We start from the raw sequence: 18,289 nt of genomic DNA on the forward strand, positions 1-18,289 counted from the left end.
GACCATAACAATGACCTTCATGAATGGAGAACTTACAATTGAGGATGCATACAAAGTCGTCATCTTACAATTGGATCCTTCGCATTGAAAAAAAATATATATTACAGCGTATAACATGCAGCTGAGAGATACATGCATATACATGCGCTAAAACATGCAAAGCAATCAGTCTTGGGGCCTACCATTGACTAGAAATTTGTGCCCCACAAATAGCCATCCTATTCGATATCTTTTACTGCATCCTGCAACAAACGATGGAAAAAATTCAATTTCCTATCATCCAAAGAACAAAGAGGATATGAAGAATAAACGTCTCAAAAACGAATATAGTTGGCATAGTTCGTCCAAGGTATTTCTATTGTATCAGCATCAAGATGCACAGGAACGATCTAACTAATAAGGTGACATTTGGTTTACTCCTAGAAATGAGAATGAGAATGAATATTATAGTATTATGGAATATGAATGATATGAATTTGGGTATCATTCTTAAAAGGGTATTGCTAAATGGCCAGAATCTGGCCAGCTAGAATATATGCATGCATGCATATGCATGGGTATTTTAGTAATTTCATATGACCACATTAATTATATGCATGTCCATACATGCATTTTAATTGGGAGATAGAGATTTCTAGCTGGACAGATTCTGGCCAACAAGATTTACTCTTCTTAAAAATAATGTTTGGTTAGTGAAATATTTTCAATTGAAATGAATCTAAATTTTCTTTTTTACCCTTAGAGGAAAATAAGAGAAAAAATTAGATGAGAAAGAAAGTTAAATGTGAGAGAAAAATATGATGAGAGAGAATGATGAAAGAGAAAAAATATGATGGGAAAAAAATGAAGAGAGTGAATGTGTGGTGAGAAAAAATGAATAAAAATTTAGGAGAGAGAAAATATGATGAGAGAGAATGATGAGAGAGAAAGCATGATGAGAAAAATGAAGAGAGGAAAAGTATAATGAGAGAAAATGAAAAGAGGGAAAGTGTGATGAGAGAAAATGAGGAGAGAGAGTGTGATGGGAGAGAATGAAGAGGGGGAAAGTCTGATGCGAGAAAATGAAGAGATAGAGTATGGTAGGAGAGAGAAAGTATAAATGAGAGAGAAAGTGTGGTGAAAAATGAGGAGAAAATGTGTAATGAAAGAGAAAGTATGATGGAAGAGAATGAAGAGAGAAAAAATAAGGAAAGAGTGTGTGTGATGGGAGAGAATACAAGGAGAAAATGATAGAGAATGCGTGATGAGAGAGAATGAGGAGAGAGAAAGTATGTTAAGAGAAAGTATGATGAGAGAATAAGGAAAGAGAAAGTATGATGAGAGAGAATAAGGAGAGAGAAACTAAAATGAAAGAAAAATTGAACAAAAATATTAGGGTGATGTTTGGTTAAATGATGGGAATGACTATGAGTACGAGTTTGATAGGAAGGTGGAATGGGAATGGGAATGAGAATGAAACCCACCTAGTTATATGAGTTTGGCTGATTCCCATAAATTTGGAAATCATTCCCAAATTATCATTCCCAAACTCACAATTCAAAAACTATCTTTTACTATCATTCAATTCCTTCATTCCCAAACCCACCAACCATACATCCCCTAAGAGTATTTTTATCCAAAACTTAATTTTCATTTCCATTCCTATCAAAATCCAAGAGAAAATGTGAGTTTCATCGATACTCAAGTTTTGAGATTTCATTCCAAAGTCTTAATTTCATTCCCATCAATCAAACACAAAGTTTGGGAATGAATCCATCCCCTCATTCCCAAACCTGTAAACCAAACGCGAAGAGTTGATACTGGTCTCAAGGTAAATTTTAGGAGTATTTGTTAGTTGAAAAAAAAAATGTTAATAGATCATATAAAATACGAAAGTTTGGGCTAGAAGATCCTCTGCTCTTAACAATCTGTAATCCATGTCCAAGAAGCATAGCCTCCTGATGTAGCCACATGGTCTCCTTTTGGCATAGCCACTGGCACAACAAGCCCACCTTTGTATTGACACTTTCTCAATCTCTGTCATATTGCAACCTGGGGCCATCAATATTCAGGATCTCTTTCACCAATATCTTGCTGGAACTTTCATATTGCTATCCTATTGATCTCTCCAGTGCGTTGAAGCTGTTAACTATCACTCTGCAAATGGTCACAAAAGGCCACTTCTTTATTCACTCGACTTCACATTTTCATTCATCGAACCTACTCACAAACCATGTGTCAAATACAGCCCAAATTTTCACTTGATTGATGATCCAAAACAAGATTAACACTAGGAACCAGTTGTGTAGAAGATGTTGGTTGAATTTGTGAGATAAGCTCTAGCAATAGCTATGATAAGGAGGCTGCAGCTCACATGTTCTTTCAGTGTCTTGGCCTACGTCGATTGGATGGAATTGCTCTACTGCCATTGTTTAAGCTGGAGGACCTCCTTTTCAATTAATGCTCGGCGTGAACAGGTGGGCTCTCTCTTTTCAACATTTATGAATTTCAAATATTTTTGCTCAGGATTAAGTATTCACAGTTTGAAAAGCTAGAAAGGGAAGAACATCTGGGGGCTAACAGATCAGAGACTCTGACATTTTTATACCCTTGGAAACCACACTTTTCAGTAGGAGTTGCTGAGTAAAATGTCTTCACCACGAGGCTTTATGCTCATGGTTGCTTCCTATGATTCCTACAGGACAGTCAATGTTTGGATTTTATCAATTATAATCCTTCCCTCTTTATTGTTAGAGTTGAGCTGGATTTTCACTGAGTTGTCTTGTTGTATCACTATACATTTAACATTCTTTTTTATATACAATTGGGGGAACCTGTTAATCCTTTCATCATTTTCGAAAAAAAAACAAGTGATCCTTTGTTAAGAAGATTTTGTTTTGTTGTATTTTGTGTTATTCTGTTAATCTTGATTTTGGAATGCATCTACTTTTAAATATATATGATTTTAATGCAATTTTCAAATGGGTTCATACTACGTGATAGAACAATGCAAACATAACTTCAAATCCTGAAGGGGGTATATTTTCACTTTAGTTATTTTCTTCCAATCCATTAATTTGCATATTTGCAGGAGGAATGCAACTCCAAATATAAATGCATGTTCAATCACACTTAGAGCCTACTATCTTCGAAAATTGGAAGCAAAGAAAATAACAAGTAATGCACATACCTCGAAAAGATTGCTTGAAGTTATCAAAAGATTAGGTAATAAATAATAAGGTATGCAGTAGACTGTTGTTACCTTTGCAAGACGAGTTACATAAGCTGCAGCAATGGCTGTGAATAACAGCCCTAAGCCAAGAGTCAGTAACTGACCATTCCCTCCTGGTAACCCCACATCTGACTCCTCTTGCTGTAATAACAAGAAATAATTAAGCTAAGTTCTTTGAAAGCGTATTATAATGGTGACAAAGTCCACGCAGAAAGCAACAGTATTTATCCTGAAGTAAAAAAATGCCAAGAAAGTAAAATTTCAAGGCAGTGACGATGGATATGGCTAAATGTAATTGTTATGAAACTTTGCAACATAAATAAGAGCCCTTGACCAAGTATTCTTGTTTTAATTGAAGTGAATATAGCCAAGAAACAGGTTGTCTCAAGGTTTGCGTACTTCCAAGTTCCTCAGCAAAACTAGGCCCTCCTGTTCCATATGCAAACCATTCGCACTTTCCAGGTAAGGTATCATTATAGCTATGAAGTAACCAAGCTAGCTTCTTTATTAATGGGTGTTAATGCTTGTGTCTTTATTTATGAGTCCAGGAGATAGACTCCTAATTCCTCAGTACCTCATGCGACTATAATCATCCAGAAAGAGAAGATATAAATAGAAGAAAGAGAAGAGAAAGGCAATGTTAAGGTGGCAATCTTGACTTGCAATCATATCGCCGCCAAGATCACAATGCTCTATTGTGTTTCTAGAAAAAATTCTTTGTGCAATTCAACTTTCAACATGTCATGGCTAGAGGTTACAGCATTGCTTGGAGAAGCAAGCATACAGTAGGGGGAAAAATGATGAACAAAGAAAAGCATAGTATGCAAAAATATATGATCAAATGAAACATGCACATCAAAGAAGTTCTAGCTGCAAAACTTCATAACTCAGAGAAACTCACAATTACAGCTCGCCCAAATGCACCTGCACTAACATAAGCCCATGTCCCTGGAAGCATTCCCAACCAGCTGCAAACCAGAAAGTTAATCATTAAAAGCTAAAGACATAAGCTTCAGAGAGTTCACATATTTGCTACGAAGGTAATGCCAGAATGCGGTCTACCAGAATAGAGCAGAAGACAGTGCAAATACCTTTTAAAAAAAGCAGTGGTCTACCACTGGTAGTCTCTAACTGATATTGAGAAACATTCAGAACATTGAAGTTTATTTAAACATATCCCAATCAACAAGCTTAATTATGACGAATTTTTTTGCCTAGTTAGCCAGTTTTTGCATAATAGACTAATAATAAATGTAATCATGCATTGGGGCAAATCTAAACTTGTAACTAATTCTTCAATAGGTACCCCCTGCTGATAAATACAATTTAACAAGGAAAATATGAACAAATATACAAAGAAGCATCTAAGTGAATAGAGATGGAGTTTCAATCTAGTAGCTATACATCAAACTATTCACTAATTCAGTAAAGAATTAGAAAATAGCAAGTTATGAAATCAACAGAAGCCTCTCAAGTAGAATGACCAATGCAGAGCTCTAGGACAAAGACAAGCAGCCACATTAATCTGCTACTTTGAACTATATCATGTGGGCTCTAGGATAACAACTGTCTAACAAGTGAAAAATCACCAGTAAAATAAGAAATAACAATTATTGGACCATTCTTTCCAAATGCTTTCCATATTCATTTTTGATGGTCTTTTCCACCATATTAAATATGCCATCAATTGCCACTCATTAAGAACAATTATCATGAAACTGCATCCAGAGTAAAAGAAAAACATAGCAAAAGGCAGAAAATGCAAGCGTACATTACAAAAGGATGCAAAATAACACAACTAACCTTCCTAGAACATAAGGCACAAACTTCACTGATGTCAAGCCATATAGATAGTTTCCCAAAGAAAATGGGAGCAAAGGACTCAATCGAAGGAGTGTAACAACTCTAAAGCCATTTTCTCCAATTGCCTTGTCAATTGCCAAAAATTTCTTATTTCCTTCAACCAATTTGAGAATCCGTTCCCTTGCAAAATACCTAGCAATAAGAAAAGCTACCGAAGCAGCAATCTAGAAAATCAAGCAATTGAAGTAAGAACTTGCAGCTAATGTCAGAAGTTAGCTTGAACCAAAAGGTTGACGCAAACAACTTACCGTCCCACTAATCGATACAATGATGGTTCCAGTCACACTACCAAACAGAAGTCCTGCTGACATGGTTAAGGGAATTGCTGGAATTGCCAAAATCTACAATAAAAACATCCAGAGTTGAGAGCATAAGATGTCAAAATTTAAGTGAGATTGATGTAGGTAAATGTTAGCAACATAACATATGCATCTTTACACCTACAAGTAAAGTCTTGCATATAATTTGGTCCCACAATCACCTATGTTGCACAATCACAACCTAATTATCTTATCAAGGCTCATCCTCACAAAAAAACAAGGGTCAAAAAGGGAAAATAACAAAGGATCAAATTCTACTCTCTGCTCCTAAATTTACTAACAGGGAGACAATCAAATAAGTGTCTAATTAGTTTAACTTATCTTAAAGGTAGCAACAGTTTCGTTTTTAAATGGTAGTTTTATTTTTATAATTTTCAAACTAGCCCAACACTTCCAATGATGTTGATAGACATGGATTGTCATGAGATTGTTACAGTCAATGCAAGTCCAATATAGGGGTTTCTGTTGTCCATTACTAGTAATGTTTTGCAAGAACTAACCAGCATTAATTCTTACCTCGAGTCCAGAATAAACGAGCACAAATAAAGCGTACCCAGCGGGCCCATAACCTAAAGCATAAAAGAGTCGTTGGCATCAAACACTACAAAAATAAAAAACTTGAACAGTTAATTCACTAGAAGTAACAAATAATGTAACAAAAATCAAAGAAAAAAAAAATGTAAAATCAGCATTCATTTTCGTTTTCTCAAGTTAGTAGGTACGACCATCTATCTGATTATATAAGTCGCGACAAGGTCCTCAAAAACGATAATGTTGTTTTGTTGGATAATTCTCTAAATATTTCTTGACACTGAAAGAGACAAGAGTTGCAAGCTCCATGACAGCTGCGCACAATGAATTGCCTTTTGGAGATAGGAAGAGGAGGATTCTATGCAAAACATAGCATTGCGTAATAAATTTCAACATTTCAACTTTTCAATGTCCGGTGAACTCGATTGAGACAGGCAAATTAACAAGAAATAAAAAACTCAAATTTCACAGAACCACATGGACCAACCGATCCCCCCCCAAATCCAACAAACAAACAAAATCCAATTTTTCCAAAGGGCAAAGGACCTCACCGTCAATGAAACCGGAGAACTGAGTCAAAAAAGCATTAATCTGCTCCCTGTACACGTACCCAACAGTCCCGAACCCTCCGACGACCCCTACCAAAAGAATCCCCGCAAGGATCGTCCCCTTCAGAGCGGAATCCCCGCCGAGCTCCCCCTCGTCGTCCTCCTCCTTGCGGCCTCCATCGCCCCTTCCCTTTCGGTCTTCGAACCTTATATTCCGGGGGACGTTGGTGGCCTTACGAAGAGTGGCCTTCTTGGACTCCCTGAGGGAGGAGAGCGGACGGAAGATAGTGATGCGCCGCCTAGTGACGGTGGAGAAGGAAAAGGAGAAGGAGGAGGCGGAAGGAAAGGGAGATGCGAGGAGGGGCGAGGAGGGGCAAGTCCTCGTCGATTGCATTGTTTAGATGCTGAGGACTGCCATGGAGCGGAGACGAAGCGACGACAGATGAGCCGGCTTCAATATTCTTCAGTCCTTCTTTTATCCTCTTTTTATTTTTATATATTATTTATTTATTTATTTGGCAGATAAGAGATGGTCCTTGAACTGGAGAACGATATATCTCCACGTGTCAAGTCCTCCAATTGAAGAAAATAATTTTAATTTTCTTATTGTAGTGAAAATAAGTTTTGAAAAAGGAAAAATAAGAAAAAGAAAAAACAATTAGATGGATTCTTCTAGGAATCGAAGATGCGGATCTTGAATTAAGAATATTTTTTCTCCGAAGAATTGGGAGATGATCAGGATTTTCCAGGAGAAATATATATAGCCGGAAAAAGAAAGGGGGAATAAACTAGAAGGAACTTCTAGATCTGTTTTGTCAAGTGAAACGAAGCTGACAAGGTTTGTGTTTACTTCTTTGTCGGGTCCCTGGTCTGTCGTGTTTTGAGGTTTATCTTGTCATGCGTTTATAGTCTATGTATCTATATGAATCTCCCTTTATATCTGTAGGGTCGATACTAAGATAATCACTGAGATAGTGGATCTATTTTTTTTTTTTTTTTTTTTTAAGTGTAGATGATGTTTAACTGAACCATAAGTATATGTGTCTCTTGCGTAGCAGGGAAAGGAGATGTTGCCTGACTGCATGCTTTGTATTAGCTATTTACTGATAAGTTGGTTGATGTTAGTTATATTTTGATATCAGTGATCGCTGGCATGGTTGAGGTGTCTTGACTAGTGGCGAAATTCAATATTTTAAGTAATAATATTTTCTTATAAAAATGATATAAGTGAATAGTTTAAGTCCTAGGTGTTATAAATATATGATGAAAAGTACAGCGAGGGCTTCTAAATATATAATATTATTATTTGAGTTTTTGCTCGTGTAATCCTTTCTCAAGAAGTTGCTATTAATTGATGTGATAAGAGAGTATAAAATTAATATAAATATAAATGGGGCTGTAATATAAGCAACAAGTGGTCGTGCCGGAGTGGTTATCGGGCATGACTAGAAATCATGTGGGCTTTGCCCGCGCAGGTTCGAATCCTGCCGACCACGTTTTTCAAAATCAGAGGAGATATTTGACATGATTTTATCTTTTTTTTTTTTTTTTTTTTCCAATTTATTGATATTCTTTAAAAAGTTTCTTTTGTATGTGTGTTAGCTTAGCATTATTTTATACATTTCAGTACAAATATAATGTATCGCGAGTAATTCCGATTCACATATGCAACTTTATATAATAAAATTCATTTTTATAAAATGGTGGAAATATTCATCCACCGCATGTCAACATTTGTAAAGGAAAAAAACCATAATCCAATATTGATCCAATTTATTAGTTGTAGTAAAAAAAGTATTGAAAATCACGACTCTTCAAGAAATTTCATCTCATTTCTGACCTGAAAATATTTCGACCTAATATTTTTCCGACCCGAAGGTTCGAGATTTTTCCCGTCCTGATCACTATCAGAAAAGGAATTGGGAAATTTTTTTTCTCCCGACCAGAATCTCATCTCGATCCAATTATACTATAATATCATTTTTTTATATTAAAAATATTAATTTAATATTGTTAAAGTACAGCGATGGCTTCTAAATATATAATATTATTATTTTAAAAAAAATATCAGCGGGAGTTTTTGCTCGTGTGAATCCTTTATGGAGAAGTTGCTAGATAAGAGAGTACAAACTTAATATAAATATAAATGGGGCTGTAAACAACAAGTGGTCGTGCCGGAGTGGTTATCGGGCATGACTAGAAATCATGTGGGCTCTGCCCGCGCTGGTTCGAATCCTGCCGACCACGTTTTTCAACACCAGAGTAAATATTCGACACGACTTTAACTTTTTTTTTTTCAATTTATTGATATTCTTTAAAATGTTTCTTTTGTTTGTGTGTTAGCTTAGCATTATTTTATACATTTCAGCACAAATAGGATATAACGTATCGCGAGTAATCCCGATTCACATATGCAACTTTTTATAATTAAATTCATTTTTATGAAATGGTGGAAATATTCATCCACCGCATGTCAACATTTGTAAAGGAAAAAAACCACAATCCAATATTGATCCGATTTATTAGTTGGATAATCCATTTCAAATAGTGAAAAAGGTATTCGTAATTTTGATCGATTTAAAAATGCCCACTTTTAGTCTTGCAACTTGCAAGGAGAATTCAAGCTAAGTGTTTTGTTGGGGAAAGAATAGAATTAATAAATAGAATCATTATTAAATACACTACATGAAGGATGACACAAACAGCAAGCACCTGGAATATACATAGTACAGTTGTTTCATTCTCCCACCAAATCACAAACATCAACCAATTAATTAATAGGCATCAACTGTCACATCAAAATTAGTCATTCACAAAGAAACATGTTCCCAACATTCTATTTGGACATCAAGGCCCGGGTTCAGTTAACACACAAAAACAATGCACAGAATTACATGGTAACCTGATAAAATAACCATTGTTCTTCCTGCCATATTATATACAACACTCACCTCCCCAAACAAGAGAAGATAAACTACAATGAATGTAATGGTCAGCATGGACGAGGGGGGAAACAATTTGCAAATTTGCCATAAGCATTGAATCAGGGGCGGGGGCGGGCGCTTATAGTTAGTCTTCTAATTGTTGTCAGTCACGAAAAACATATACATCCCTTTCACTAGAATCAGTGCTGCAACTTCCAGAACTATTACCATCATGGTTGCGCAAGGATAGATCCCTGACATGAGCTGCCAGACCTGAGCTGTCCATGGTTTGGTCGTTGAAGAAGCTCTCCCTCTCTTTGTGTTGAGATGGAGGTGGTGGTAAATTGGTAGTTGAATGATGTTCGGTTCCTAAACCAATTGAATGGCTGCTTGGTGGGCACGGTTTAACATCAGGATCAGATGATTCAATGCATAGTGGTCTGATGATTGGTCGGCTCATCTTTTCCTTGGGAATAGATCTGAAAACGTGTACTGAGTCGTCTGAATTATCCTCCGCGCAAGCTTTTCCTTTTGTTATTCTGTAGTTTCAGGAAAATAATATAACTGAACAAATATGTGAAGCACGCGGAAACACAAGAAGACCATCTTGGTTCAAGATTGTCGGGACAATATATAAACTGTATGTGTTAACTGTTAACTGATATTGACTAAGATGATTTGACCAATTAAGCTCTAACATACTGGAAGACCATCTATAAAAACTTACGAGTTATTTGGTGTCCAGGCAATTCGATGAATTACCAAAGAATCCAAATTGGGGACGGACCTCTCAAATGGCCCAACTCAAATTGGGACGGACAATTCAACAACAGACTTCTCAAATGACCCACTTTGTCTTCTGAATCTTTTCAGCATATGGAACAAAGAAAATATGAAGCTAATTAATATTACCTTCGCCACAGGCTTTCTGCATCCTCTTCCTCCTCCCCTTCCCCATTGACATCCCATGTTGGAGTTGCTGTAGCATTAACTGAGAGAAGTCTATCATGGTGACTTAATACCTGATGTAACTGCTCATTCAATTCAATGGCCTGAGTAACCAAATTTTCATCCCTGAAGGTATCAAAAACACCAGCTTATATTTGAGGTAGCAACATGTAATTTCTTTTGCAGAGGAAACTCTAGAGCTCTATGACAACTGACAAGCACTATAAATTATTACCTGGGTTCATCAGATTGTAAAAGAGGCATGCATTTTATTATTACAAAAGGAAATATATGTCAGATGATAAAATGACTGTTGGTTTAACCCGTGTATTAACCATGTATTGAGTTAAATCTTTGATGTAGGAGAACAAATTAGTGATGATGGCAATAGTTCAAGAGATATAAGTCTCCACTTGGTTGAGAAATTCAACTATTTCTTTAGCTTGAATCTCGTTGCATAACTCTCCACCTAGTTTTCCTCCTAATATATCTTCACTCACACCTTTTTTTGTTCAATAAATTCAAGATATCTAAATCACATAAATGCAAAGGATTTCCTATCCATCCAAGTTAATTATTCCCTTTCATATGCAAATAACTTATGCCAATGAGAAACTTAGTAGCCTTAGCACTACGAATTATATAATTTTCCATGTCTTCTATGTATCAATATAATTAGTAGGTATTCCTTTATTCTCTAAAACTCACTGTAGTAACCATTTAGGGCCTTTATTCCTAAGTTAGCAAAAATCTTAGTCATATCTTTCTTCTTTGATCCATATTGCTCCATTAGTTGTGTTATTAATTAAATAAAATCTATTTTAGATCCAAAACACAAAACTTAATTGATTTTATAAATTTTTGTTTCATCGCTTGTTCTTCTCTTGATCACATTTTGTAAAAGTTTTATAGGACAACTCAACTACGTAATCCTTCCAGCATTAATGTTGTAGGTCACCTTTATTCTTATAAGCAGATATTAAAATAGTTGATCCAATAATTAGACATCTCAATTCTTAGCTTAAGCAACTTATAAATTGATCCTATATCTTCCTTTACCTACTTTCATTTACTTCAAGGGTCAATTTTCTATAGGGAAGGGAAATAAGGACAGGAAGAAAACAAGAAGGCAAAACATTTGGCAGTCAAGAATAAGATAAGGTGTTCCCTATTTGTGATTCCTTTAAAGGAACAAAGAGGGAGGAAAGTTTACATTTTCAAAATTAATTGTTTAAAAACATAATAAAAATTTATGTTTAGATTTTTTAAAAATGTTCTTTGATGCAAATTTTGACCGGAAATAAATCGGGCACAACATTGCTTCCCCACAATGTGAGCAGAAGTAATGCATGCATGTGTTGTGGTAATAAGTCCCTGGCATGTTGTTCTCGCCCCAATGAAACAGCAGTCAATAGTGCCTCTTCCATCATAGGAATCACAGCATAAAGCTTCTATACTTGATTTAGCATTACAAACACATTTATGATTCCTAAACTTACCATAATTTTCAACATCCAAAACTAAATTATAAGTAGAGCACTTCTAAAAATAAAATTTAATCTTATTTTAATTGCTTTATCGTTCTCACTATATTCTTTCCCTAGTTTTAGCAATAAAGTAAATACCCTTTGTCTTCCCAACTATGGTAAAATCTCTAAAACTAGCTATCCAACATGAAATATTGTTCACAAAGGAATAAGAAATATCTAAACAAATTAGAATAAGAGAAACAATCAAAAGAGGGAATCATATTGTTTCACTGTGTTTTGCATTTCATAAAAAAGTTTCGAAACTATTTGTCACACACTGTGCAGAAAAAGAAAAGAAAACAGAATAGCCATGCCCAAAGAAGAAAAAAAAAGGAAAACATTAATACAAATAGATAAAAAGGATGGGAATCTTACCGTGAGGTCATCACTAGCTGCATGATTCGCTGTTTCTGAAATGAGCATTGTTCCACCAGATCCAATACAAATTCATCAGACACGCCCTGCACATACAGTATAAGTTTTTATGTGAACATTCATTTTAAATTCGGGAATGCAAAATCTTCCCTCATTTCCTATGGAGCAAGAATGATGATGTCACTCATTGTAATTTAGACTACTAATTTCTTAAATCTTAATTTAGTGGTTAAGTCATGATTGAAATGTCAAACTTCTTGAAAACCAGTGATTTCATAGTAATATGCCAACTTAAATCACTTTACATGTTTAATTAAGAAAATCATACATTATATAAGAGATGCACAAGGAAAGCAAGTTAATATCAATGATACCTGTGGAAGCTTGGGATCTAGAGCATTCAACACATCACGTAGGACTTCCAAGACGCTAGAAGCTTTATGTATTGTGCTGAGAAAACAAGCAAGGAAAAGAATAAATAAGAATGAGTTTAATATCATAAGCCTTTGTTGGAAGAATAAGAACAATGGCAACTGATATTCCAAGAAAAACAGTGCCTCATATAGGGTGAACATTTTCAAACTCAAATATAGTATGAAGTGCTTGACAGAAAAAAAAGTGTAATCTTCATGCTGTGAAAAAATTGATGCATCATCATTTCAAACTATATTTAAACTACATGCTTCCCCACCACGAACATCTCAGTTATTTGTGCTCAAACTTAAGATTTCCATTTGTCATTTGCAGCTTTCTACCTTTAAAGAATATCACACAAGCAATACATTGGATCCAGCACATGAGGTGCCAGTGTAGTAGAATAGATGCGGCTCTATATAAACATTGAGGTAGCATCGTGTGGAAACTTCTAAAATTGATGGAATAAAGCTTAAAACAAATTTCCAGACATTCACATTAACTCACGCACACAAAAAAAATGGTTTCTGCCTCCAGCTAAAAATGACACAATAAGCCAAATTATCCAAAGCAAAATTACCAGCTCACTGTACCTAGAGTCAGGTATGGACTGAGTGGCTAGCTGGTTGTCGATATTTCTGTGCTTCTGAAATTGTGGTTCTTGAGAATGAATATTTTCTGCTTCCTTTTCTGGAAAAGGTTCTTGAGATATAGTAACATGAGGTTGGTGGGAAAATTGTACTCCAGAAGACTTGTTGAGTAAGAAAAACTAAATTTCAGTAATGCTTCATCTAAACAATCATACTGAACAAGATAGATGAATTAATCAAAATAAGTAGGCACATAAGATAAAAAAAAAAGTAATGAGACATAAAAAGGGACAAAAATATCCAACTATAGCCAGTTCTGCTGTCTGGTCCTGTAAAACACATTTTGTGGAACTTTGTCTTATTTCATCTATTGTGAGGTTGGAAAATGTAATTAAATAAATAGTTGTAGTAAATTTTGTTTTTAGCTCATACATGAGTTAAATCATGTAAAAAGTGCAGGACAAGACTGATAAGAGTGAAGATGAGCTAGATCAAGATAAATCCATCCACCTCCTCCTCCAACAGCAGCTTTTCTTACTATTTTGCTTCCCAAGTATAATTAGCAGCAGACCACTAAAATTTGAACCTTCATTCAAATTCGACATCTCACTGAGAAAGAATGTCTATCACAGAATGAAAAAATATAGAACTGATTTGGACAAAAGCACAAAATCACACTAGCATCTTTGAAAAAATCACTAGGTAAAAGAGTTAGGATTTCTAGATGTGAAACACTTGCAAATGGATAAAGTTCAAGCTTTCATTACTTACCACCAGATCATAGTATGCAGCATAGTACTGTGGGTATTTTCCAGAGGCTCCACCAAGGGCTGTTTGAGTTGCATCAAGAAGAAGAAATATTCTTTCTCGAACAGGCAGGTCCTTCTGGAACCAAATTAGTCAATAGTTATTTGTTTGTTTAAAATGACAAAATATATTATCAGCATTTGCTAGAAGATAAAATTGAGAAATAACCTTTTTCTTCACAATCTTTACTAGAATTGGCAGAAGTTCATTATCAATCACTTGTTTATGAACTTGCTCTCTGCAGTTATTCATTACCATTTCCAGCAACTGCATAGCAATCAAGTAAAATAGACATATAATCCATCTTGTGGAAGAGAAGAAAGCAAATCAATTGTCGATTTTTATAGTTTAGATGAAGTAATATTTGAAAGAAATCAACTTTCAAAAAAGAATATAAAAGGGGACTTACCATAACAGAGAAATATTGTGTATTAACATTTTTATTCTTTAACCGTTTTTTTATTGACTTGATGACATATTTCAATTGCCTGTAAAAGCAACCAATTGTGGTCATAACTACAAGAGAATGGCGCTTTGAGATTAAAAGCATAATGGACAGCGGAAACATATCCACAAAATGGAAAAACTACATGAAAAACAAATAGCTTTTACAACTTCATATTAGTATAGTTATGACAGTGAGAACCAACGTCAAGCACGTAATATAGATAGTGTGTAATTGGAGAGTTATAAATGACAAGCACAATAACATAAGTAAATATGGTACTCTGGATCGTGTGTAATAAGTTCACAAATCTCAATATTCTTGGCCCAATCCATCTCTTTTAATTTCTCACTTGTTGCCAAATTTACCATATCGGCAGCCATTGATGTCCTGCAAGCAATCAAATGATAAGTGGAAGTAAATACCAAATCTTTTCTAAAATAAGATAAAGACGTGAAATTGAGCACCAAAGGTCAGTTAAAACACAAAGATTAAAAATATGATAACAAATCTATCAGTCCCGTTTAAATAAAATTGAACATCACAAGGAACGAACGCAACTCGATCCGTCATAAGAAGATATCTTCTTCTCTCTTTCTTTTTTCTCAAACACCTAAACAACGGGAAAACAGGAAAACGAAGGTGTCTTACGGGAGAGCCAAGGCAAGGCACAACACGGCAACAAGAACAAGGTATGCGAAGAAGATTTCAGACACGCAAAAAAAAAACCCTCACAAACGACAACCAATTCAAGCGGGAATTAGGGTGAAGGCCGGAAAATAAAACCGCAATAACCCCCGCATTTCGCCGCTATTGCTGCTCGATCCGAACCTCGCCCCGTACTGGTTACCGATCGCTGGCTGTGTGAATCACAGACCGGAAGAGAACCAGAGAGAGTGAACTGAGAGACGGAGGGAGGGAGGGAAAGAGAGAAGAGGGCGAAGAAGGCGACGACAGCTCTGAGACAGGGGTGACACCGGTGGGGCCGAAGGCCCGGCGCAACAGTAGCGCCTCTCTCTCTCCTCCCTGGCCGCGAGAAGAATCGATCGCGACCGTTCGATGGAGCGGGGGCGATCTGCCTGCCGACGTGGGAAAAGGCAGATACAGAGAACGGGAGAGGGGCACATTCCCTGGACCGTGTTCCGGGAGCGACACAAGTGGTGGAGCGCACATGGGATCGGCGGCTGCCCGGGCCCGACCCAGTTGGCTGTCGCCGACTCGTGGGCCACTGTAACAGCTTTAAGAGTCGTGTCCTGTTGATCAAAATCCGATAAGGGAAGGACGGACTGCCTCCGCAAAAGTCTACCTACTTTTAGAAAAACGTAGCAAATCTTTTTTAAATTAGCAAAATCACTTCAAAATTTTCTCGTTCGTTAATATTTTTTTTGAAATATAAATTTCCAAATAATCACTTTTCATTTTATTAAATGACGAGGTTCAGTGTTGGCACATGGACAGCTGACGATTCTCTATGAATTAAATGAAGGCGTAGGTAGCGTCTCGAAATGATATAACTGGTTACGTAGGAGTACACTGCACTCGAAAGTCATTGATGGTCCTTGTAATTCATTCTGCTTTAACTGTGCAAAGTGTTGAAGCTTTAAATTAAGTACGGCTTTGACTTTTCGGTCGTCCGTTTGAACAATGCAGTTGACGGTGGGAGTAAAAAGTCAAGCGATTGGCTTGATCAATTGCTGTTTGGGCTTTTGAAATATTGGGCCTCTTTCCTGGGGGTTTTTCTAGAGAGACGGGGTTTTTATTATGGTAGCATAAATAAAAGCCCATCTTTCTGATAAAAGCCTACTAAAGATGCCCAATACTCACTTTGAGGACATGTGTCCATCAAAAATTGATCATCTCATTATAGTAAGTTTGTCATCTTTTAGGATATCTTGTGAGATGTCAAAAGGCTTATTTATTGTAGTTCTCAGATTATGTGTTTATCCCATTGTAGTAAGATTGTCACTTTTTAGTCAATTGAATATCCTATGGGGATATTATGCGGTGTTGGGTTAAATCAAAATTCAAGAATCAAATTACAAATTAATTTCAAATGTCTCTTAGACTTCTAAAAAAATAAAGTCCAATTTGATCTCAAGTATCATCCAAAAATGTATAAATATGGATGAAGTGTTACGTTTGTGAGTGTATCGTAGCAATAAGAAGTCTCATACAAAGAAAACCATTTTGCTTCATAATCTTCTTCTTTTTCCTTAAATCTCTTGCTTTAGTTCCTAGCCCTTCTTCTTCCTTCAATTTGGTATCAGAACTATGGCCAATGGTGTGAATATGTCTTAAGGGCGGAGTAGAAATTAGGAGGGGAAGGAGGGGCAATTTCATCATTACACTAAATGCTTTAATTGGGGGAAGGAAGCACTGTTGAAAGGATGCTGCTTCGTTGGACTTCTCCGCCACCGCCACCACAAACAGGGGAGAGGGAGCTTCTTCTTGGTCTCTCGTCGTCGCCAACGAGCGATGATCGCCTCCGAGCCGCCTCCTTCCTACCCTACGCCAGTGACACCAGATTAGCGCCGACACTGCATCTCACAGTCAACATTTCAACCACCTCATCCGGCAGTCTGTCTGACTCAGTTTCCGGATAGGATCAGCTAATAATCTCATTTCTCTTGTACCTTAATTCAATGGTGAAAATTTTGATTATTGGAGCACTCTTATGAGGTCATGTTTTGAATCACAAGACTTATGGTGTGTTATTGAAGAAGGAGTACTGGAGGAAGAAGATCAATTAACCGAACCATAAAGAAATATTTTGAAGAGCAAGAAACAAAAGGATAGAAAAGCTCTTTTCAAATTTATCAAGCTCTTGAAATTTTAGTTTATGTAAGGATTTCAAAAGCATCGAGTGCTCAAAGAGCATGAGAGATTCTACAAACAACCTATTATGGCCAAGACCAAGAGAAAATGGTACACTTACAGTCTCTACTAGCATATTTTGAAAAATTAGATATGAAAGACAATGAAAAAGTTTCAGAGTACTTCACATGAACCAGTTCTATTGTGAATCAATGTCATCAAATGGAGAAATCATGGAGACCCAAAGGGTGGTGGAGAAAATCTTGCGAAGCCTATCAAGCAAATTTGATCATATGGTAGTCGCTATTGAAGAACCACAAGATCTTTCACTAATATCCTCGGAAAGTTTACAACGAATATTGGAAGCTCATGAGGTTAGAATTCTTCAACAGTCATATTGGAAATCCCAGGTCACATCCATGAGAGGTCGTGGCTCTTATTGTGTACGTGGAGGAGGTCGAAATCAAAGAAGAGGTGGAAGATTTTCTTACCAACAGTCATAAGAAAAAAGGAATGAAGAGTCTCAAAAAGAGGAGAAATAATTTTCTTACAATTTCCAAAGAGGAAGAGGATGTGGAAATTGCAAAGGTACAAAACTTTATATTGAATATCATTATTGTCATAAGCCGGGATGATCCTGTCTGAAAACTGAGTCAGATAGACCACGGGGTGAGGTGGCTAAAATGTTGACCGAATTGATATGGCTCGGAGGAAGGGGTATGCTGAGCTAACTTCAATGTTGACCAAGTCGTCAGAAGTCCCCTGGTCAACACTACCTACAGTCAGTGATCGGATCGTCCAGATCTCTTGTACCCCGATGCTCGAGGCAGATCTAACGAATGTATAAGGAATATGTTAATACTAGAATAATAAAATAAATAGAGAGTGAGTACGGTAACGTACCCTGGCCCAGGGGCGCTCTCTTGTGGATCTATGAGTTGATCGAGACGCTGCTCGAGTTGTCGTGACC

General features: G+C 36.4%; 2 protein-coding genes and 2 non-coding genes across 6 annotated transcripts; 2 read left to right on the forward strand and 2 right to left on the reverse strand.

The window, feature by feature from the left end:
* Positions 1-11: 11 nt before the first annotated feature.
* On the reverse strand, positions 12-6,932 carry LOC121974375 (TVP38/TMEM64 family membrane protein slr0305-like). The gene is made up of 7 exons (XM_042525402.1): positions 6,477-6,932; positions 5,911-5,963; positions 5,323-5,415; positions 5,015-5,238; positions 4,113-4,179; positions 3,242-3,352; positions 12-242 (listed from the first exon to the last, which is right to left on the reverse strand). Exons 1-7 carry the CDS (start codon positions 6,865-6,867, stop codon positions 219-221), a joined length of 963 nt encoding a protein of 320 aa, XP_042381336.1. The 5' UTR covers positions 6,868-6,932; the 3' UTR covers positions 12-218.
* Positions 6,933-7,887: 955 nt separating this feature from the next.
* Positions 7,888-7,969, forward strand: TRNAS-AGA. Its single transcript has one exon. It is a non-coding gene; the product is annotated as a tRNA-Ser (tRNA).
* Positions 7,970-8,638: 669 nt separating this feature from the next.
* TRNAS-AGA lies at positions 8,639-8,720 on the forward strand. The gene has a single exon. It is a non-coding gene; the product is annotated as a tRNA-Ser (tRNA).
* A 527-nt stretch (positions 8,721-9,247) lies between these two features.
* On the reverse strand, positions 9,248-15,530 carry LOC121974376 (TOM1-like protein 5). 3 transcript variants are annotated; one of them, XM_042525404.1, is made up of 10 exons: positions 15,301-15,530; positions 14,788-14,895; positions 14,470-14,548; positions 14,229-14,327; positions 14,025-14,138; positions 13,257-13,414; positions 12,624-12,699; positions 12,250-12,335; positions 10,310-10,471; positions 9,248-9,936 (listed from the first exon to the last, which is right to left on the reverse strand). In XM_042525404.1, the coding sequence occupies exons 1-10, from the start codon at positions 15,306-15,308 to the stop codon at positions 9,561-9,563; spliced, it is 1,266 nt and encodes a 421-aa protein (XP_042381338.1). In that variant the 5' UTR covers positions 15,309-15,530; the 3' UTR covers positions 9,248-9,560. The 3 variants fall into 3 exon arrangements, with proteins under 3 accessions (XP_042381338.1, XP_042381337.1, XP_042381339.1); XM_042525403.1 differs by having other exon boundaries at positions 15,292-15,528; XM_042525405.1 differs by lacking the exons at positions 14,470-14,548; positions 15,301-15,530.
* Between the last annotated feature and the right edge of the window lie 2,759 nt (positions 15,531-18,289).

This window comes from Zingiber officinale, chromosome 4B (assembly GCF_018446385.1).
Source record: "Zingiber officinale cultivar Zhangliang chromosome 4B, Zo_v1.1, whole genome shotgun sequence".
In the NCBI taxonomy this organism is placed as follows: Eukaryota; Viridiplantae; Streptophyta; class Magnoliopsida; order Zingiberales; family Zingiberaceae; genus Zingiber; species Zingiber officinale.